Below are 22,825 nucleotides of genomic sequence, written 5' to 3' on the forward strand. Positions count from 1 at the left end.
CACTTTCTCTCCACTCTCAAGGAAGAAGGGAAGCGGCTGCAGGTGAAGCAGAGGCGGGGCTGAACATCGCCTCTGTCCTCTACGGCCGGACGGCAGGCATCACGAGGGGCAGCAACAGGTGTGTGACCTCCCTAGTCCGAGTCTGCCTCAGGGAAGTGCTCCTCTCTGCCCAGGCCCGCTCGGCACCTCCGGGGGCCTCCACGTCCTGCAGCCAGGTCTAGGCTCCACTTCTTGACCAGACCTGCCCCCTGGATACCCCTGCCGCGCTCTGCCCATCATCCCACCAAGAGGTTCCCACGGGGCTCCTTGGCTGCGATTGGGTGGCCTCTTTCAAGAGTGACTAAAAGGGCTGTGCCTTCTCCCCCTCCCGCTTCTACTAGGCTTTCTCCTCCCCAGCCCAGTGCCTGCCCCGCCCCACACGGCGCAGGGCCTCAAAAGTCATCGTGCCTGCCCCCTTAGCGGGCAAGGACACAGCCCAAGAGATGCAGAGGCACCTGGTCGACATCCCACACTGATCTGCTACATCGACGTTTAAGCGGCGACTCCAGTGGCCAGGATGCTGTGGGAGTTACACGGACGAATGAGGCTCGGGCCTGCCCGCAGGAAGCTGTGCTTCTATCGGTGTTCTACTGCAGACTCGGAACGCCAAGGAGACGTGAGGAGGGAGGGGCACGGAGGAGGGAGGGGCACGGAGGAGGGAGGGCCCGCGGGTTCTGGAAGGTGTGATGAAGGAGCTGGCAACTCAGGAGCCCGCGCACCGCTCGCCGCCCCAGACCCTGCCCTGGACACTGGGAGGGGCGGTGACCTGACCTGTGGGACGGAGAGAGCCAGGGAGGGGCTGGAAGCCAGACCCCGGGGCCGAGGGAGGCCGCAGGAAGCAGCCGTGGCTGCGTGAAATGCAGCGCGTGTCAGGTGGGCGGCCTCTCCAGGAGCTGTCCGCGAGTGCGCTCAGATTCCTTCTGGATGCGCCGCAGTCCCTGCCGGCTCGGCTCCTCGCTGAGCCCTTCCCTGGCCCTGGGGGCCCCGGCCCTCCCGCCCTCGCTGGCGCAGAACGTGCCGCTGGGGGGGGGCGGTAAGCCTGGCGGCTGTAGTAACGGCCTTCGTGCTCCCACAGGACGCCTTCGATGTGTCGCATGAGCTCCTGCAGCTGCGCCTCCTGCTCCGGCCCCTGCGCCTTGTTGTTGAAGCCGCAGTGTCGCCGCTCGCAGAGCACGTCCAGCTTGGCGAGCTCCCGGTTGTCGGTGTCTCGCAGGTACTCCTCCAGCGAGCCGCCGTCCAGCTCCTCCTTGCGCGTGAACACCAGGATGGTGCGGGCCAGGATGGCGGCCCCGAAGAGCTCCTGGAGGCGCCCGACCGCCTCCCGATCCTCCTCGGTGAAGCGGCCCAGCGGCGTCACCAGGAGCACCGCGTGCGGCCCCGGCGACGAGAAGGCGATGGCTTCGCAGCCGCCCCGAGCGCGCCCTGGCGGCGCCGCCCCCGGGGACAGGAGGCCGGGGGTGTCGATGACCTCGAGCTCCTTCCCCGCCCACGCTCGGCGCCCCCGCTGGAAGGCCTTGGTCACGGGCCTAGCGCTGACCTTGGACTTGAACACTCTCCGGCCGAGGATGCTGTTTCCTGTTGCGCTTTTCCCGCTTCCGGGTTTTCCCACCAGGATGAGCCTCAGCCTCTGCGGGGTCCCTTCATCCTCCCGCAGCCCTGGAAGCATCCAGAGAAGGTGGGGGGCCGGGGTTAGAGCCCATCCACCCACTTCAGGCTCACCAGGGGAAGAATGTCCGGGGTGGGGGGGGGGGCGCCAGGAGAAGGAAAGACCGGCGTCAGCATCTGAGACGTGCCCTAGGCTCACGTTCTTTCCTTCCCTCTCTCTTTTTGTAACTTTTAGAAAAAAATTATGGTAGAATATACATAACAGGAAATTTACCATTTTAACCATTTTTAGGTGTAGCATTCAGTACCTTCATATGGTTGTGCAATCATCACCACTGTGCAGCTCAAGAATTTTCCATCTTCCCAGACTGAAACCTGTCCCCGTTAAACGCTAACGCCCCGTTCCTCCCTCCCCCTAACGCCTGATAACCACTATTCTTTCTGTCTCTATGGGTTTGACTATTCTAGGGACCTCATATAAGTGGAATCAGGCAATATTTGCACTATTGTGTCTGGCTTATTTCACTTCGCATAATGTTTTCAAGGTTCATCGACGTTGTAGCCTGTGTCAGACTTTCCCTCCTTTTTAAGGCTGAATAATATTCCACTGTAGGTGTAGACCACATTGTGTTTATTCATATATATATATATATATATATAGACTTTGGGGTTGTTTCCACCTTTTTGCTATTGTGAATAATGCTGCTATGAACCTTCGCGCACATGTGTGCAATATCTGTTTCAGTTCTTTGGGCTATATTCCCAGAAGTGGAATTGCTGGATCATATGGTAGAAAGCTACATTTTATGTTTAGGTTTTGAAACTTCTTCTCAGGGTCACCTATGTGGGAATCATCCCATCATGAATTGGGACCCTGAGCTTCCTCGAGTACCTCTGATTGGAGACCCTTCTCAGGAAGAGTGGTGAACTTGAAAGCACGCAGCCTCTGTGTCGGTCCTCTCCCTGACGGGATCGACCACGTCACATTACCTTTAGTTTTCCCAGCAAGGAGTGTTGTGAGGGTGGGCTCTTTACAGCCCGACCCCCAGCTCCACAGCACAGCTGCACACTGGGGTCACATTCTTAAGCTACATCCTTGGACCTGGGGCTGGACATTCTCACCCAGCAGAACGTCAGAGCCATCAGCTGCGAGAAGCTGTGTCATGCCAATCTAATACTTAGAAACCCAATGTCCAGATTTTTTAGAAATTACCGGAGCTGCAGGGCAGGAAGGGAATTCCCTTCTCGTGGCCTTGCAGGTCCCAGGGGCCAGAGCACATAGAGAAGAGCCAAACCCCAGCCGGTTTCCAAGTCTGCTCCACATTGAAGACATCGATGTGTCTCAGTGACAGAGCCCTGGTCTCCTGAAAGTAGGACTGGCACCGCCTTCTTCCAAATCTCCAGCAACGTGTTTCTGCTGCCTTTCTCTCTTGGCTGGCTGACCCACCGACCAGTTCTGACTGGATGATATTGGCTCCCCCCAGCTTCCCTCAGGTGGCTTGAAAGGAATTTGAGTGGATGGGTGGGAGTTTCACAGAAGCAGGGAAGGTGCAGTGTTCATCTCCACCCTCCAATGCAAAGCTGGAGGGAGACAAGGGTCTCCCGTCTGGGCAAGCCTGGAGGCGCCCACGCCATTGGACTTTAAAGCCAGATTTTTAAAGTAATGCTTAATCTCGATTGCTGCAAAAAAAGGGGAAATCAGGTGTCGGCACTTGTATTGTAATTTTCCTTTGCAGCTTATTAATATGGCTTTCTCTCAATGGCTCAGGTCACTAAAGTTCATATAGTAAAAAAAATCAGTCGTGTAGAAATGCATGATGAATCACAAATCAATTCTTCTGGCCAGGAAAGTGGATGGATTTCCCACATTCCTGTATTCCTAAATTCTGTTTCCTCAGGCTAGATGGCGAAGTTGAGCCCATGAAAGTTAAGCCCCTGACCCTGATGCAACAGCTTTTGTGGGGAGGGAGCCCCTTGGGAAGACAGAGCCCGGTCCTGGGGGCGCCTGAGTGCATCCTGCTTGTTCACTAGTACTTTGCAGCCCTCGTGACCCTGAGAGCTCTCACACTTGAGCCAGCAAGATGCCCACACGGAGGCCTGGGGCGAGTCATTTTTCACACCCACTCCGCACATCCTTCCTGAGACTCAGTGAAGGGGCAGTCGGTGCTGTCCCTCACCCCTTCGGCCCACTGCGCCCGTCAGGGACCTTTCCCTCCTATCTGGCCAGGTTGAAGAGAGGCCCGACCCAAACGTCCTTCGATGGGCTCCGGGTGGGCAAATCTCTGACAGGCGGAACTCCTGCTGCCTCTCCCAGCGTACCCCCTGCACCTCACAGGTCCCCCGACCATGACCTCTCTCAAGTTTTATGTCTGCTGGAAAGATGTTTTACCTCCTGACCCATCTTGTGTAGGATCCTGAGACAGGCCTTCCTCGCGATTCTCCGGGAAAATGAGTTCATCATATTCTTCTTCCTCCGACTAGAAAAAAATAATCATATGTCTTACTGATTTTTCCACCGAGTTTTAAGAGGCACCTGACTTTTGCCTTTCTCTTGCCGAAAGGAAGTTGTTTGCATTGGTTTGGGGGGGAGAGAAGGAGTGGGTGGGGAGTCTAAGACACCCTCTACATCCTTTAGGGCCCCTGTTTCCTCCTTTCTCCCCCTGCACTGTGGTCTCCATTTTGGGGTGATTCTGTGATGGAGAGAAAAGATCAGGGATGCATCCTGACAGATACTGCCCTGGGAGCAGTGGCCAGCGTGCCCGGGGGACGTGAGCAGGCAGTTGCTGGAGGGGCTGGTGAGGGGCTCTTGGGGCCAGAATGATCTGCGGGGAGAGCGTGGCAGCAAGGGCCGCAGAGGCCAAGAGCTGGGTGGTGAGGAGGACGGCGGACTCGGACAGGCTTCCTCTCCACGTGGGGCCCCGTCCCGGTCCTGCTGGGGTCCCGGGGGCCTCGGCACTCCTCCCCAGGCCAGCAACTAGGTGGTCGCACTGCCTGGGCCTCAGCGTCCCTGGAGGTGTGAATGCTGGGCCACAACTACATGTTCGTGACACCTCTTCCCTGTAGAAGATTCCAACACATTTTTTGACCTTCTGTAGAGCGATTCCTAGTCCTCTTTGCGAAGGAGGGCCGTGTCACCCACCCAGGAACTCCCGTCATCCTGAGGAGAGAGCAGCGTACCCTGCCTTCCATCCGTGCCACCCTGCAGACCAACACGGTTCCCTGTTTCAGGAGCCCATCGTGTTGTATCTGCTTGGTACTCTCTGTGGGATGGGGAGGGAACCGTGTGGCCCCATGACTTTTTCTGGAATGTGTAGGACACTCAGAGACAATCACAGTCAGATGGCACTCTCCAGATGGAGGCTCTGAGTTGAAGGGGATGGTAGCCCCGGGGGATCGTCCATAGACACAGCTTTCCCGTCACCACAGCATCCCTGGGGGGCTAAGGCTCTCTGCTCACCTGGCCCACCACCTCAGTCCTCGCCAGATCCCAGGGGCTGGCCGGGGAACTGCGGGGCTGTGGCCGCAGGACTGGGGGTTCCGTGATGTCAGCTCTAACGTGCCAGCTGAGAGCGGACCCAGCCCCAGAGGTTTGGTGACCTTCCGGGGAGAGTGAGCAGGCCAGGTGAGCATGTTCGCCCAGCCCTGTTCAGCCGCGTTCTCGTGAGGACGCAGGCTTCTACCTCTCAAGGGGCCCCGGCTTTGCAAAGTGGAGATCCCTCAATCTCTTTGTCCTTGGTGCCCTTACATCATCGGTAGAGACGGAGGCAGCACGTCACCCAGGAAACCTCCTTCCTCCTCTAGAGAGAAGGGTGGTGAGAAGATACAGGCCGGGCCGGGACCAGGGCAGGTGGGTGAGGCAGACCCTGCGCTCCACCCTCGCGCCCAGACAGCGCGTCTGCCCGGCGCCTGGCCGCCTCAGCCTACACCCTGCCCGACAGGGCATCACACGTGTGCCACGTGCCGCAGGGTTTGTCTCCAACACGGAGCAGATACGTCACCTTTGTGAGGTTTCTCAGGAAAACAGTGAAACTCACAGAAGCGTCTTGCCCAGGAGCAAGCAGTGAGTTCCAGGCAGAGCACAAAGGGTTCAAGGTCCTCCTGACTTCTTAGCCCCGGCTCCTCTTGTTGTACCTCAGACACGCGTGCACACACACACACACACACTACTTACACACATACACTCACAAAAGTACGAACACACACAAACATAGCACACACATACCTACACAACACACATGAACATATATATTCACAAACACAGCACACAAGCACATACATACACAAACATGAACATGAGACACACACAGCACTCACACACATATACTCACAAATGTGTAAACATACCTACAACACACACACACACATATAACACACACAGAAAACCCGCATACACTCACCTACACCCAAAGAGACATACACAACACACACATACACACACACACACACTACCCGCACCATCCCCACTACACACTCTCAAATATGACACACACACAAACACAAATACACATCACACACAGACAGTGCCCACACACTCGGACTTACCGCCCCGCTGCCCCCTGGGCAGAAGGAATGGCCGTGTCCTGTGTCTCCTGGGGTCGCAGGCACTCGTGAATTCTTTGTTTCCCCTTTTAGAGCTGCCACATTGCAGGCTGAATGGAGAAGGTAAAAGAAAGTGTCCCAGACGTATGAATAGATAGAGAACATAGCTTATAGTTTTTCAGCAAAATGTGATCTGAAAGCTCAGCTCAAGAACTGCCCTTGAAAGCGCAGCCGTGAGCTGTGAGCTGAGGGAAGAGGAAGTGGTAGGAACAACAAGGCCGGCCCTCCCGACTCAGAAAGCTCTGCCGGCTGCACTTCCTCTGCAGTCGTGATAACAGCCACAGGAAAAACAAGAACACGTGTATTGTTATTATTTTTATTCTGAACTAGCACAGCTAGAACCCAGAGGCCTAAAGCAAAGCAGCAGATCTCTCAGAAAATGTTGCTCCGGGGGAATTACTTTTTACTGATTTCCTCCCTTTTCTGAGAATTTCCCACTTCCTGCAGACATCCTCTGCCTTCCGGGTCATGACGGATATTCACTGTCTCTCTTCCTCCCCCAGGCTCCTCCTTCAGCCCTTCACTGGCTGTCCAGGGCCTCCAGCTTGCTGACCCTACATCTTGGGACTCATCAGCTCCATAATCCCGTGGACCACAGGAGCCACACGAGCCAATTCTTTATAATAAGTCTCTCTACATGCGTGTGTGTACACACACACACACACACACACACACACATTCTGTGTCTGAAAATTCCAAAATCTGTGTCACATCTGAGTCTGGTTCTAATGTTTGCTTTGTGTGTTTTCTCCTGCCTTTCAGCACGCGCTGTAATGTTGTTGAAAGCCAGACATGATATGTCAGATATTAGGAACTGAGGTGAATAGGCCTATGGTGTGAGATTTGATGTTGATCTGGCTACGAGCTGTGTTTAATGTTTGTTGTAGCGGTAGGCGCTAGAGGCTTCAGTTTCCTCTAGTGCCCTTGTTTTGTCTCCCCCATTGTCTGTGGGTTTCCCTAAAACCCCTTCTTAAATAGAGCTTGTGCCTTGCTGTTCTCTCAGCTTTCATTCACTGTTTTCATACTGGAGTCCTGCTGATGTGGGGTAGGGAGTGAAGGAGGGGAAGCGTCATGTTGGGATTCAATCTCACTCTTACAGTGGGTCTGTGTTCCTGGGCTGTGAGGATCACAATTTTTTTTTTTTTTAAGCTTTTCCTCCTCTTCTCCCCCTTTAGGTGATTCAGGCCAAGTATGGTCCCTTCCCACCTTTCCCACCTCATTTTATCACAGGATGTTTCTTTCCTTCTATGCTCTGGCCGTGAAGAACTTTTTCTAGTTACTTGAATACTTCATTCCCACCTTTCTTTCCTGGAACTACTGTAAAGAGCTGGAACCAAAAGCTTTCTCAGGGAGTGTATTCTATTGACAAAAAGATTTTGATAAAGATTTTGGAGGTTTAATGGTGGTTTGGAGGATTAAAATGTTCACTAACACTATTTTAAACTTTTTTCTAGCATATATACTGAAACCATTAAAGACAAAGAAGCTGTATGTATAAAAAATGTAGAGGTGGATGTGAAATTATCATTATTTGTAGATGCTATGATTATATATCTGGGAAGAATCAGGAGAATAAACTGATAAACTACTACAAACAATAGGAGAATTTAGTAAATTGATGGATGCAAAATTAAATAAAAACCATAAAAACTGTCTAACATACAAACAATAGCCAATTAGGTATAACTTATGATTTTTAAAACAACAACAAAAAAATAAAAAGCCTGAGAATAAACTTTAAAATTGTGTAAAAAAAATCTAATAAAGAAAACTTTGAGAAACTTCTGAGGGTGTGAAGCAAACAGAAATCTCCCACATTTAGTGAAAATGTATATTAGTAGAACCACTTTGGAAAACTCTGTGGAGTATCTCGGAAACCTGAATATCACATACACGTAGTCAGCCTTCACCATTCTACCCCAAGGTGCATATCCAACAGTAATGTGTGTGTGTGCCAACAAAAGGTAATGTCTACAATATTTATAGCAGGATACATAGAATAGCAAAAACTGGAAAAAGTGTAAATGCCCTCAACACAAAAAAGAAAGAAAGAAAGGAATATGGTAACTACGTGAGGTGGTGGATATGTTAATTAGTTTGATTGTGGTGACTGTTTCACAATGTATATATCAAATCATCAACTTGTATACCTTCAATACATATAATTATAATTTGTCAATTTGTCATACTATATGATCCAGCAATTCTACTTCTGGGCATTGATCCAAAAAGTTGAAATCAGGATCTTGAAGCAATATTAGCACTTCCATGTTTATTGCAGCACTCTTCCCAATAGCCAAGATGTGGCAACAACCTGAATGTCCATCAACAGATGAGTGCGTAAAAAAATGTGGTATCTACCTACAGTGGAATATTATTTAGCCTTAGAAAAGGGAGAAATCATATGCCATATGAGACAATATGGACGAAATGTGAGGACATTACGCTAAGTGGAGTGAGCCAGTCACAGAAAGACAAATACTGTATGATTCCATGTATATACAAAATAGTCAAAGTCATAGACTCAGTGAGTAGAATGGTGGTTGCCAGAGGCTGGGGGATGGGTAATGTATTGCACACTTACAATGTTGTTAGGAGGGGCTGACCTTGTCTTAATAGTGCACTCTCTCAGACTCACGGACTTAGAGAACAAACTTATGGTTACCGGGGGGAAGGGTGGGAGGAAGGGATATTCAGGGAGTTTGGGATCAACATGTCCACACTGCTGTATTTAAAATGGACAACCAACAAGGACCTACTGTATACCACAGGGAACTCTGCTCAATGTTCTGTGGCAGCCTGGATGGGAGGGGAGTCTGGGGGAGAATGGATACATGTATATGGATGGCTGAGTCCCTTTACTGTGCACCTGCAACTATCACAACATCGTTAATCGGCTATACTCCAATATAAAATAAAAAGTTAAAAAAAAATAGTGCACTTTTTAGTCAGTGGCTGTTGTGATAGTTTTACCTGGAAACCTGTCATGTTCCTTTAATAGGTAGTTAGTGTCCCCAAGGCAGACCTTCAGACCTGGAAGGCAATTTAGAGACCATTCCATTAAACCTACTCTAACTCCCTTTACTCACTGAAAAAGAATCAAATTCCAGAGTACTGGTGACTCTCCGAAAGATTCAAATTCCAGAGAACTGGTGGCTCTCCAAGGCTCGTAGAGGTGGACAAGGAAAGATTAGAACCTTGCCCACTGAACTCTCATCTGGATTCATCCCACACTTCACAAGAAGGAGGCTGTGTCCCTCCAGGTGCAAGGTATGGGGTGCAGGAGGGGGTGCTATAGGGAGAGGATTAGCTACTCGGAAGAAAGAATATAACCTGTAAATCCAGCTGAATCTCTAAGTTGCAATGTGTCTCTCAGTCACTCAGTTATGTTTCTTTCCCGGGTTTTCCTATATTTCAATGCACTTTGTAGCAATACCTTTTTATTGAGTGGCTGCCATGCTCTAGGCAACGTAAGAGATCTTTATAGAGATTTCTATCCTACGAAAGCCTCATGGCAACCGTGCAAGATTGGTTTTATTGTCCCTTTTAATAGCAGAGGGAACTGAACCTCAGGGAGCTGAAGGAAATTTCTAGAAGTCGTGGGTCTGGACTCACAGTGTAAGTTGGTTCTTTTCTGAAGCACATGCCTTTTTCACTTCGCAGCCTTTCTTTCACCTGGAGGTCCTCTAGGTCTTCCGAGAACCACTGGAGAAACATTTTTAAATGTTTTTTTTCCCCCTGACTATGACTCCCACCTTTGGCTTCCCAAGATGGAAGAGAGAGAAAAACGATCTGTGAAATGTGAACCCTCCTCCTTGCCTTCCCTAATGACAGGCTTGCTAAGAGGTCACCATTTGGGAAAGAGTGTGGACTATTTTCCCCTGATCCGCCTCTGACCTGATGTAAAGTGTAGAATGATGGGTCCGAGAAGGAACAAGAAGAGGCCGTAGTGTGCAGTGGTAAAGAGTGAGCATGGTAGTCAGACAGCCTGTGACTCAAATCCCGGTTCAGCCCAGTACCTTTTAGCACCATGACCTTGGGCAAGTTTCTCAGTACTTTTGAACCACAGTTTCCTTACCTATAACATTAGAATAATAATACTACCTTCACCCTAGAGTATTTATAAGGAGTAAATATTCCTATGAAACATGCATATCAGAGTGTCTGGAATATAGTATATACTCAGTAGTGGTTGCAAAGGCATACATACATCTTAAACCTTTTGCTATAGAACATTTCAGACATTTACAGAAGAACAGTATAATAAACACCCATATATCCATCACCAAGCTTTGACAAATATCAACTCCTGACCGTTCATGTTTCCTGTATATCCCAACCTACTTGCCATCCCAACCCTGAATTATTTTGAAGCAAATACTAGACATTGTATCATTTTACCTGTAAATATTTTAGTATGCATATCTAAAACAGAAAGATGATTTTAAAAAAACATAACCACAGTATCAAAGGTACTATAAATCTTTAATTTTATCAAATATCCTCTCATTAGAGTTTAGATTTCAAGGATTATCTCATAATTTATTTACAGATTAGTTTGTTTGAATCAGGATGAAAAAAAAAAAAGGTCCTATAAGATGATCCCAGGTCATTTCATGCCTTTCCTGCCTCAGACTTTGAATCAGTCATTTCTCCAAGAATCCCTGGTTTCTTTGAGTAGAAACTGGTCCTGAAGACTATAATCTGGTTGGTCTAAGTAGCCCATCACAGGCATTCTTCATTTCTGTTACATTGCTTTTGATCTCAAGCATTATACTTTTGGTTCTTTCTTTGGATTTCCATGTCTCTGCTTACATGGCTCATCTGTTCTTACATTAGAGTCCGCGCATATTCATCTTAGTTGTTTTAAATTCCTGGTTTAATAATACCAAGATTCCTGTGTGGACAAAACAATCTTGCCTGCCTTTTCAGTAAACATGAATGTTTCCCACCATCAAGCCATCAGCATTGCAGCCCCCTGACAGTGGGCCCTGAGGGGAATTCAGAATAGAGGAAAGCAGGATACTGGCCCTAGATAGCTAAGATGCATATCAAAGGAATGGTTTCACTGAGCCCAGACTCTTGCATCTTCCCAGACATAGAATAGCAATACATCATTCACTTGAGAAGTCTGGTTTTTGTGTGACTAGCAGTAACCTTTTGATGTTTGACTACATATTTGTTTTGTTTTGTTTTCAACAAAAACTCCTATATCTCCTGGCTCCTCCACTACCTCTTTGGAACAGTTTCTCAGAACTATCTGACAGGCTGTCTCCCCAGCTATAGTCCTCAGTAATTCCTCAAATGAAACAGAGTTCTCAACTTATAGGTTGTGCATTTTTGTTCGGTCGACACCTACCATGTCTGGTTCTGATGCTTGCTCTGTCTCTTCAAATTACGTTTTTTGCTCTTTAGTACGCCTTGTAATTTTTCTTGTTAGCTGGACATGAACAAGAACTGCTGTAAAGAAGCCTTTAGTAATGGGGTGATGGGGTGGGGGAGGAGAAGTATTCTATAGTCCTATGATTGTATCTCAGTTCTAGTGAGCCTTTGCCTCTGGACTGTGAACCTCACCAGTGTTTTTCAGTCTTTTTCTCCCCACTTGGGTGGGACAGTAGGGTTCCAGTGGTCTGGAGGTGGGTATTTCCCTTTTCCTACATGAGAGGCTTAGCGCTGACTGTAGTTGTAGATTTTTCTTCCTCCAGGTTAGTTAGGCTCTGATAAAACACCTGCAGGTTAGGCTCTGGTTAACTGGTTTCCCCTGAGGGCAGGCCTTGTTGAGAAGAACAAGATGCTCTGCTCTATTTCAAAAGGGTTCCTTTGCCCCCCCCCTGCAGGAAGCAACAGGGGATTTTTTTTCCCCCGATATTTACTGTGAGAACCTGGTGGAGCTCTTAGAAGTGAAACTCACAAAAGTGTGGAGACGCCCCCAGTGACTGGGTCCCCCTGGAGTTTTAACTCCACGCTGACCATCGAGCAATCCGTCAATCACAGCAGGGCTCCCTGCCCAGCACTGCTGCCCGTGGCGAGTCTCTGCTCTGCAAAGCCAGGACTCCCTGCATTTGCCTGTCTGTTCTCCAGTCTTGGGAGCAGCACTTTGCCCTGTGTCCTCAAAGGGATCTCTTAAGGATTTAAGAAGAGTTGCTTTTTCAGTCTGTTCAGCTTTTCACTTATTCTTAGGATGGAGTAGTGACTTCCAAGCTCCTGACATGTAACTGGAATCTGGAAGTCAAATTTATCAATTGGATTCCATATTGCATCTGTATTTTGTTGTTGTTGTTGTTTTAAACTACAAAGAATTAACTTATTTTCCTGGTAATTGTGAAATCGCTGAGTAATGAAAGCATAACAAGGAACCAAATATATTAGTCCAGTGACAAAGCTTGAAGTGAAAAGAGAAAATTGTTACAAATTAACCTGTACTTGGAGTCCTAAGGCCTTATTACTCCCTTTTAATGCAATACATTAAAAATAATTCTAAGTTGCACTCAATATATTGGATATGCAGGTACAAATCTTATCATTTTTGATAATGATTTAATTTGCCTTAGTTAATTATTTCTAGCTGATAAATATGAGCAGAGGCAAAATTCTTTATACTGATCTGTTTAGAATATTTTATTATTACATTAATCGTTGAAAAAAACTGATTGCTATGAACGTGTTTGCAGAGCAGATATGCATCTGTATTTTGAGTTCAATTTAGAAAAGTTTTCCTCACTCTCAGGTTTTGAAAGAATTTGTCTGTTTTCTTCTAATAGTTCATAGTTTAATATTTTAACAAATATCTGATGCATTTGGAATACCTCCTGGGTTGGTATGAGGACTGAATCCAATTTTAACACTTTTTCAAATGATTATTCAGTTATTTCAATACTTCTCATTGTAATGTCCATCTGCTCTCCCCTGATATGGGATGTTGCCTTTATTATATACTAAATTTCCTTATGCAAATGAGTGTTTCTCTAGATTTTCTGAATTTCCCACTGGTCTTCCTATTCATGCACCAATACTCTAAGGGGCTTTACAATATTGTTTACTATCTGGCCTTCCCTGTTGTTCTTTTTCTAATTCTCATTCCTATAATTACTTTTTCTTCTCTTTGCATTGACTGATTTCTCAAATACCACGGGAAAGTGAGTTGAAGATGGTTTTAGTTTTAGTGAGAAAGTATTTCCCCATTAAGTAAGTTGCTGGCTTTCAGGATGAGTAGAGAAATAGATAAAAAAGTATGTGTCAATTCATATTTTACAGAATGTTTTTACTGAGAATGGCTATTGGTGAGTTATGTTAATAATTTTCCTCTTAATGAACATCCCCCCTGTCTCTAGTTTTCTAGAGTAAATCCCACTTGGTTATACTGTAACCCTTTTTAAAATGCTTCAGATTCTGATTTTGCTAATATTTTGTTAGGATTTTGATTGATATTCATAAATGTGATTCATCTGTACTTTTTTGGTAGAATCTTTGTCAGATTTGAAGCTCAAAGTTACATTTACTTCTTAGAAAGAATTTGAAGGTTTACCTTATTTCCCTATATTCTGGGATAATTTAAGTAAAATTGGGATTCTCTGATCGCTGCAGGTTTAATAGAATTCTCTTGTGAAGCCATCTGGGACTGATGATTTTTTTTTTTTTTTTTTTTTGGTGATTTTTTTTTAATTTATTTATTTATTTTTGGCTATGTTGGGTCTTCGTTTTTCTGTGTGAGGGCTTTCTCTAGTTGTGGCGAGCGGGGGTCACTCTTCATTGCGGTGCGCAGGCCTCTCACTATCGCGGCCTCTCTTGTTGCAGAGCACAGGCTCCAGACGCGCAGGCTCAGTAGTTGTGGCTCACGGGCCCAGTTGCTCCGCGGCATGTGGGATCTTCCCAGACCAGGGGTCGAACCCGTGTCCCCTGCATTGGCAGGCGGATTCTCAACCGCTGCACCACCAGGGAAGCCCACTGATGATGTTTTGTGGGGAGCACTTTGACTGCTTTCTCTGTCCATTCTTCCATGATCACTGGTCTACTTCAACTTTATGTCTCTAATGGAGTCAATATTTATAAGCTCTATTTACCTACAATAGATGTACGTAATTTAAAATTTAGACATTAGCCAATCTATTTTCTCAGCCAATGCAGGATTATCATCTAAAATATCAAGCCAGATAACCATCAACCCACTTGAAACACTTTATGTTACTATAGATCATAAGGGACCCATTATTGTTTCTAAATATTAGAGTATTTTTAGAATAAGAACATCAAATTTATCTTCCTTTCTCTGTGCAGTGTAAGAAAATCAGATTAATTTAGCTCTGTGTGGCATACACGAATTTCAGGACAGTTTTCACATGTCTCACCAAACGGTTGTTTTCCTTCCGTGTTGAGAGTCCCTGTAGTGGGACTGTTTTGCTGGCTCCTCCATCCACACTTTCTTTCTGTTTGTGTCCAGATTGTTAGTGCTTTTTTTTTTTAATATTTATTTATTTATTTGTTTTATTTTGGGCTGCGTCAGGCCTTCGTTGTGGCACGAGGGATCTTCGCTGCGGCGTGCGGGCTTCTCTCTAGTTGTGGAGAGCACATGGGATCAGTAGTTGTGGCACGCAGGCTTAGTTGCCCCTCGGCATGTGGGATCTTAGTTCCCAGACCAGGGATCGAACCCGTGTCCCCTGCATTGGAAGGCGGATTCTTAACAACTGGACAACCAGGGAAGTCCCTGTTAGTGCTTTTTAATGAGCATTCTTGCATAGGATAATTTGCTAACTGCTTCCACTGGGATTCCTCAGATTCAATCTTAAACAAATTTGGACCTGTTCTACAACAAACTGTATATTATTTTGTTAAATGGAGAAAAGCAGTTTAAAAACAACCCAGATTTTAACATGGCAAACGCTGGTTTCATCACAGCAACACAAGAGGGGGATGTAATGGGAACTAGAATAGTAAGTAGAAGATACCAGGGAGAGTATCCTACGTAAAATACAACTTCCCCTGACTTAGAAAACTTGGAATGATTTATATATACAGGAGAGTAAGAAATAAGGAAGGGTTGGGAATGGTTTCAACTCTATCTAAATACATTTTTTCGTTCCTTTGTGAACCATAGCTGGGTTGCCTACACTCCACAGCCTCTGATGTGGACACAGCTGATGTGGACACAGCCTCTGATGTGGACATGGCACAATCCCAGGACAACGCTCTGAGGGTCCTGCTTGTCGGGAAGACTGGAAGTGGGAAAAGTGCGACGGCAAACACCATCTTCGGGGGAAAAATTGTTCGACTCTAGGATTTCTGCCAAAGCTGTTACCAAAACTTGTCAGAAAGCATCCCGGAAATGGGAGGGGAGAGACCTTCTCAGTGTTGACACCCCAGGGCTCTTCGACAACGAAGAGAGCCTGAGCACCATGTGCAAGGAAATCAGCTGCTGTGTCCTCGCCTCCTGCCCCGGACCTCACGCCATCGTCTTGGTCGTGCAGCTGGGTTGCTACACGGAGGAAGAGCAGAAAACCGTGGTGTTGATCAAGGCTGTGTCTGGGGAACCAGCCGTGAAGCACATGATCATCTTGTTCACTCGCAAAGAGGAGCTGGAGGACCACAGCCTAAGCGACTTTGTGCGGGGTGCGGATGTAAAGCTACGAAGCATCCTCAAGGAGTGTGGAGACCGCTGCTGCGCCTTCAGTAACAGGAGTACAGACCAGGCTGAGAAGGAAGCTCAGGTGCGGGAGCTGGTGGAGCTGATAGAGAAGATGGTGCAGAACAACCAGGGGGCTTACTTTTCCGACGCCATATACAAGGACACGGAGGAAAGGCTGAGAAGGCGGGAGGAAGTCTTGAAGAAAATCTACGCTGATCAGTTAGAAATAGAAATCCAAAAAGTGGAAGAGAAGTGTGCTCGGGCATGCAAGAAGCGTATGCAGGAGAAAGAGAGAAAAAGTAAATTACTGAAGATGGCATACGAAGAAAACTAAGAAATGTTAGGGAGGAGGCCCAAAACAATATTTTTAGCCATAAACATGATGGAGATATGAATTTGCTTTTAAAAGTATTTCATTTGTTCAGGAAGTAACTATTTTTTTCACAATTTACTATGGTTAGTGAAGCATCTCTCCAGCTCACTCCCGACCACTCTCCATGCCTGCCCCTCCCCACAAACACCAACAAATTTAAGAAATTACAAAATTGCTAAGTTTGAGCCCTTGTTCACTGGCCATGGTTTTAAGACTCAAATGGAAGGAATTTGAAGGCCAAAATGCATCCCGTATTGAGTGTTGACACTACCTGTGAAGCACATTACACGGGCCCCTTGTGAGCATTTTGTAACTGTCAGTAAATTATCCAGTTACCCCAGCAGCATTGTTCTCTGGTTTCTGAGACATGAGTTGATAAATGTTTGTTGTTTCAAGCCACTAAGTTTTGGGGTAATTTGTTACACAGCAGTGGATAACTAGTACAAGATGTATGTTTGTGTATGCATATATACAAAATATGTCTTTAAATACTGGCCACTGCACTTGCCGCTGGGGAAAGGAACTTCAGATTCTGGGGATCAGGGTGGGAGGAAACTTACTTTTTACTATAGATCCTTTGATCTATTTCAGTATATTGTTCATTCAACAAATGAACAAAGAGACAAATAATAACATTTGTAATATCCTCCAATAAACAATAATTCCAAAGGCCCATTTCAAAAAACAATTGCCCAAGTCTCTTATTTTTCTCCGCTTTCCTTTTCTAGGTGCCAACTTAAAATTCTCCTGCCTATAAATTCAAATAGCTCTGTGTCAGAAACGTTCCAGTTCCCCCTGCAGATCCACCCTCTTCCCTTTTCCGTCCTTCTTTGGCCCTGCCGGGGACCACATCAGTGGACTCCATTGTTCTCTGTCTCTCTCTCGGGCCCCACCAGTGGGGCGGGCAACAGAGGATCTGTGGGAGCTAGAGAACTAGATGAGGGAATTTGGCTCCTGCATCCCTCTCTGCCTGGTCCGATCTGAGCAGCTGCCACCTCCAACCAAAGGTCCAGCCACAGGCATCAGGGGCTCTCAGATCTGACCAGTACAATATACCTGTGTAGGAGTCTTGTCATGCCAAGCCTGTGGTGTGTCTGCAGCAAAACTTTTGACTGCTTTCTGGGATCACAGCTTGACCTGGGAATGAATTTTAGGTTTCAAAAATGGCCCAGTCTGGTGATTAGGGTCAATGGTAAAGCTGTAAGAGGTAACCATAAAATAAACAGACTGATTCTCTTTTGGCATCCCTCACTCTAAGGTGCGTGCTACCGGAAGAGTTCCAGATGTATTGTGAGAAGGGGAAAGAGGGTTAGATCGCATGCCTTAGCTCAAAGGGGACAGATTTGAGTGTTGGTAATAATCTGACAAAACAAAACAAAACTTTGTTAAAATAAAGTAATTGTTGAATATGGATGCATAGTCTCTGGTATGTTTCTTAACACATTGGTCTTGTTTAGAGTAGGTCTATATTCCTAAAACATTTTAAAGGAATCAAATATTTAAAGGATACAGTTTGGGAAATAGCAAGAAAGTGTTTCTTCCCATGGGATTAATAATGCCATTGTTTTCTTTGTTACCTGAAATTCTATAGTTTATTTATTTATCTTTTTTTATTATCCATTCACCTATATTTTCAAATTTATTGGCATAAATTTATTCATTGAATTCTCTTAAAATTTTTAAAATCTCCTTTAAATATATAGTTACATTCTTTTTTTTAATGCTTAGTATTTTTATTGTGTTCACTCTCTTTTTGATTTTGATCCGTATTAGCAGAACTTTATTAGTCATTCCAAAGAATCAGCTTTAGTTTTTAAATTTTGATATGCTCATTTGTGCTCTTTTATATCTCAATAATTTCTGTTCCTTTCTTTATTATCTCCTTTCTTCTCTGTTCTTTGGTTTTACTCTGCTCTCCTTTTTAATTTTTTTGCTTTTTATTTTCAAGTATACATATGTAAGATTATGAATTTCCCTCTAAATACTGCTGTAGCTTAATCCAAAAGTTTTTATTTTTTCGTTGTTATTCAGTTCTCAATATAGTTTCATTCATTAGGGGAATTACAAACTACTCTGCTCTGATTTCTGATAAAACATAAATTCCCTGAATTCAGATGTATCTTTAAAATTTCAGTGAGAAGTTTATAAATTGGAAGAAGACCTAAATGTAGTTCAAGGACATACGCAGTGTGGGAAGGGGTGGAGGCCCTGGTTTATTCACACAACACTGACTTGAACTTCACAGCTGTTCTAACTGAGGTGCTTTCCCTTCAGCCCCTCCTGCAGGGCCAGGGCAGGGTGATGTGCAGAAAGGAAGGGAAGGGGGATTCAAGTCTCAGATTCTCAGAGCCGCGAGCAGGGCCCTGCTCCCTGAAGAACTATCAGCTGCCTTTTCACCTCGCCCGCCCGTCCCCTGTAATACAGGCCAGCTTCCTGCTGTTCTCCTCCCCTAGCCCTTGAGTTCTGTTGCATGCATTCTGGGTCCTTACGTGTATCGCCGCTTTATTTTATCCTGTGTCTATGTCCTGTACATGAGACTCATCCACCCCCCTACACTGAGGTCTTCTCTTACAAACACCACTGCACAGAGCTGAACACACAGGAGGTGCCTGGTGAAGAGCTATATAAGGAATGCGATAAAATGGGATGAAATGGAAAGGGGAGGGATAGGGTGACATGGACAGAGCCGGTCCTGTCTGTGAGCAGAGGCATGACTTTACACTGACTACTGCAGGAAGCACCTTGCTCATGAGGACTCTTTTGTGTTGACACCACGGCCTCAGTGTCCCTTGTGAGATATGAACTTGCCGACAAAGAGTAGCCACGGGCAAAAAGTTGTAAGGTGAGAAATGCTGGTCTTGAGCGTGGATCCTGTTCTCTGGGCTGCCCCCACTGCACCCACGCCCCATCCCTCCCACCTTACAGTCTAACCAGGACCCCTTGCCCGCCACACAGTCCCCCGGGCCTCCTCTCCTCTCACGGCGCCAGGTCCCCAGGACTTCCTGAACTGAGGTTCCAATAATGTATGAAGGTCCGTTCTTGGCCTCAACATCCAAGTTTTTCTGATCAAAGCCTCAGGACCTCCAGATCAGGCTCCCTCTCTCTTCCAGAGCCATCTCGTTCTAGAAAGGCTACCTCAGGTGCCCTAACAATGGTTTCCACGCCCTCTCTCTTTGGGAACCAGGACACCAAAAGAGAGCTTGTGAGCTCTGGGTTTTCAGGGGTGAAGACTGGGAGATGAGGTGTTGCCATCAGGAACAGAAGTGCAGAAAGGAGGATGAAAAGATAAGCCAGATGTTCTAGAGAGTTCTCCCACGGCTGGTCCTGGTCACAAGCCAAGGTATGGGAGTTCTCATCACAGAGCCGTGGAACACATTCTACAATGTCCCATTCCATGATCAGTGGTATTCTCTCTATTTCCTAAAAATTTCTTCTAATTTGGATTGCTTTCTCCAGGCTTTGGGATCCCCAAATTACCATGTTGCAGAAGATGGTGATGAAGGCAAAGAATATCAACAGTGTCACCATCATCATCTTTACCACTTTTCTAGTTATCCTTCTCCATGAAGCAATTTATATTTTGGAAAATTCTCTTATCTCCATTGTTTTAATTGTTCTTCCAAGATCCCTGTGATACGGTCCAATTAGATATTACAATTTCTCTTAAAATATTAGGAATCTGAGGTTCGAAGGATGTATTAAGGTCACACAGTTGGTTATGGAGTCGATGTCTAGTCCAGGCTTCTATTTTACATATGTTCTCCTTAACTGTCCAGAAAACAACTAGTATTCTAAATAATATTTGCAACAAGGCATTATGGGCAGGAACCAAAGTGATATTGACAAGCTAGAATCCTGCCCTAAAACCAGCTGAATAATTATTTTAAAAATTCTTAAATGATAGCTCTTCCAAAAATAAATTTAGAAGAACAGACTGCAGGTGTTAAAAAACAGGATATTTTCACTGTATATTAACCTGGAAATTTTCTGTGAGCTAACACTGAAGACGAAGCAATGATGCAAAAAAGCTTTCATCAAAAATAAGCCCCTTTAACCCAGACTTTATTATCAGAAGCCCAGATCCGACAGGAAATAATACTGCCAACTGTTTGTGTTGAGCAGACAACACGTAGCCAATTCAGGGACTAGATCTTGGATGGTATTGACAATTTGGAGTATTCAGGGGAGTGTAGCAAAGAATATTTTTAAAGTGTATAAAATAACTATACAGAAAATAATGAAGGAACTGAATAAGAGTTTCAAGAAGAAGACACTTGGCAAGTAGGCAGATCTGAAGAAATTTGCTGGCTGTGGATGTGTAAAGCAGAAAACAGACAAAGGGGCTCATATTTCAGGATTTCTCCACCAAAAGGAGAATCTAAATAAGGTGTTCAAAAATGGAAGAGGGTACCATCAGCAAGAGAAGGTTACAGTTGAACAGAGACCTTGTAAAGTTTGATGATTTTAACCATGTGTAAAACGAGGTTAGGTCTTGCGTAAGAGAGTAATGTAAATGAATGCTAATGTGTTTCTCATTTTATAGTTGATAATTCTGATTTCAGTCTAACAACAAGTCATCTATAGCATTAAGACAATATAGGATTAATGCAGGATTGGAGAGCCAAACTCTTTGATCTGCCCCCTTCACCCTCAAAAGTAACTCTTCTGCAAATATGCTCCAGTGCTTACATTTTTAACTCCTAGGAATCACTTGCTTAGGGTTTTATTAATTATGACTCCACAAACCCCTGGCTTAGCACATGTGAAATATTTACTAATACAAGATACATGGTTGTAGGGAACGGAGAATGGGGTGTGAGGGTGAGAAAGGAATGGGCCTGAGAGAAATGAATGCACACGAGGAGGTCAGGTTTGGATCTCTGTTCCGAGTGATAGGAGAGCCATCTCACCCACATGACCCTAAGGAGACCTTATGAAGGCATTGCCCCCTCCAGTCAAACTTGACATGCAGGCTTGAAGGTTGAGTGGTGAGGTGCTGAATGGGGAAAATTGCACCCCATAGCCCCACCTGGCTATGAAGGTTTCTGTTGTCTGGTCTTCCGGGGATATTTGCCCAGTTTTGCACTGTGTTATTTCATGAGGCTCAAGTGAGAAATGGAAAGGACCATTAACATTTTTAAATGGTTAAACAAGGACAAGAATAAAAACAAACACATACCAAAGGAACGGTTATTGCCCAAAGTGCCAGTAAGCAATAGCACCCAGAAACGTGGCTGACAGATTCCGTCACTAACTCCTAACATGAACAACTGATGGTGAACATTTACCAAACTATGCCCACCTGTTCAGGGATCGCTTGTCTCTGAAACAGCCCTGCAGAGTGACAACTGCATTCCGACCGGCTCTCTGAGGATCGAGTCAGCTTTGATGGGTTTGTGAGCTGGGGACCGTGCTCCTGGGTGAGCCGGGGTCTCAGGCTCCCTGGATATGGTCAGAAGTATTGGGGAGCTTTAATGTCACAGTAGGAAGAGGCCTTAGATCATTGGCCACAACCCTAATTTTAACCATAAACAAATGATGCTCAGAGGCCTTATGGGTCTTGCCCATAAACCACAGTGGCAGCCTGACGCCCACAGTCTTCATCTTCTGCCCTCAACCCGTGTTCTTTTCACTCTACTTTTGTATTAACAGGAGGCACAAGTACTGAGGTGACAGTGGGAAAGTCCAACACTGAGGGGGCTCACAGGGGAAAACCAGCAACGCTGAGCTGATGGGAAAGCCCTAAAGCAACTCACAGGCATAATGAGTACTGTGGTGACACTCAGAGAGGGAGGATCTAATGTATTAGTAGGAAGAGGCGGAGACGATTTTAGGGAAAGGCTAGAAAAAAGCCCTTATATATCTTAATGCAGTAGAACAAGGGCTTTTGGAGTTAATACACTCCCCTTTGTTAACCCCAGTATAGTTCTCCAGGTAGGAATTCAAGTTCCTGTCATTGTGTGAGTGTGTCTCACTGCCAGCGGGTCACGTTTATAGGAAAGGGGGCCTTGCAACCATCTCTAACCACCCTAGCTTAACAGTCTGCCTGCTCCCTGAAATGTCCTCCATCTCTTGGAAAAGGAAATCATGGCCCAGTGTCCAGAACAAATTAACCTCTGAAGCAAATTCCTCCACAGAGGTGCTAATCCTCAGAAAGGGTAAGACCTGAAAGCAGAAGAGGCTGGGAACAGGCTGGGGGCTGAGCACCACAGTAGGTGGGTGTGTGTGTGTATGTATGTGTGTGTGTGTGTGTGTGTGTGTGTGTGTGTGTGTGTGTGTGTGTGTGTGTGTACTTCGGTTGCAGCACTCTCTAAGGAGCAGCCTGGGCAGAGTCTAGAATGGCCTTTCCAGAAAAGCTAGTGCCTCTGCTCTACTCTTTGTGACCCTCAGACTCATCAATTCTGGAATCTGTCAAGACTGGAAACCAGGATTGAAGGGAAGTGTGTTCTCCTAAGATTGGGTACTTCAGACTCCCTGATGTAGTGGGGTAAGGAACTGCGGTCAGGAGTGTTAAAAAAGACACTGTGAGCCTAAATGTCCATCAACAGATGAATGGATAAAGAAGATGTGGTACATATATACAATGGAAT

General features: G+C 45.9%; 1 protein-coding gene and 1 pseudogene across 1 annotated transcript; one reads left to right on the forward strand and one right to left on the reverse strand.

The window, feature by feature from the left end:
* Positions 1–742: 742 nt before the first annotated feature.
* On the reverse strand, positions 743–6,424 carry LOC118901167 (GTPase IMAP family member 6-like). The gene is made up of 3 exons (XM_036864257.1): positions 6,187–6,424; positions 4,034–4,121; positions 743–1,695 (listed from the first exon to the last, which is right to left on the reverse strand). The coding sequence occupies exons 1-3, from the start codon at positions 6,346–6,348 to the stop codon at positions 743–745; spliced, it is 1,203 nt and encodes a 400-aa protein (XP_036720152.1). The 5' UTR covers positions 6,349–6,424.
* An 8,979-nt stretch (positions 6,425–15,403) lies between these two features.
* On the forward strand, positions 15,404–16,294 carry LOC118901107 (annotated as a pseudogene).
* Positions 16,295–22,825: the final 6,531 nt, after the last annotated feature.

Source organism: Balaenoptera musculus, chromosome 9 (genome assembly GCF_009873245.2).
Source record: "Balaenoptera musculus isolate JJ_BM4_2016_0621 chromosome 9, mBalMus1.pri.v3, whole genome shotgun sequence".
In the NCBI taxonomy this organism is placed as follows: Eukaryota; Metazoa; Chordata; class Mammalia; order Artiodactyla; family Balaenopteridae; genus Balaenoptera; species Balaenoptera musculus.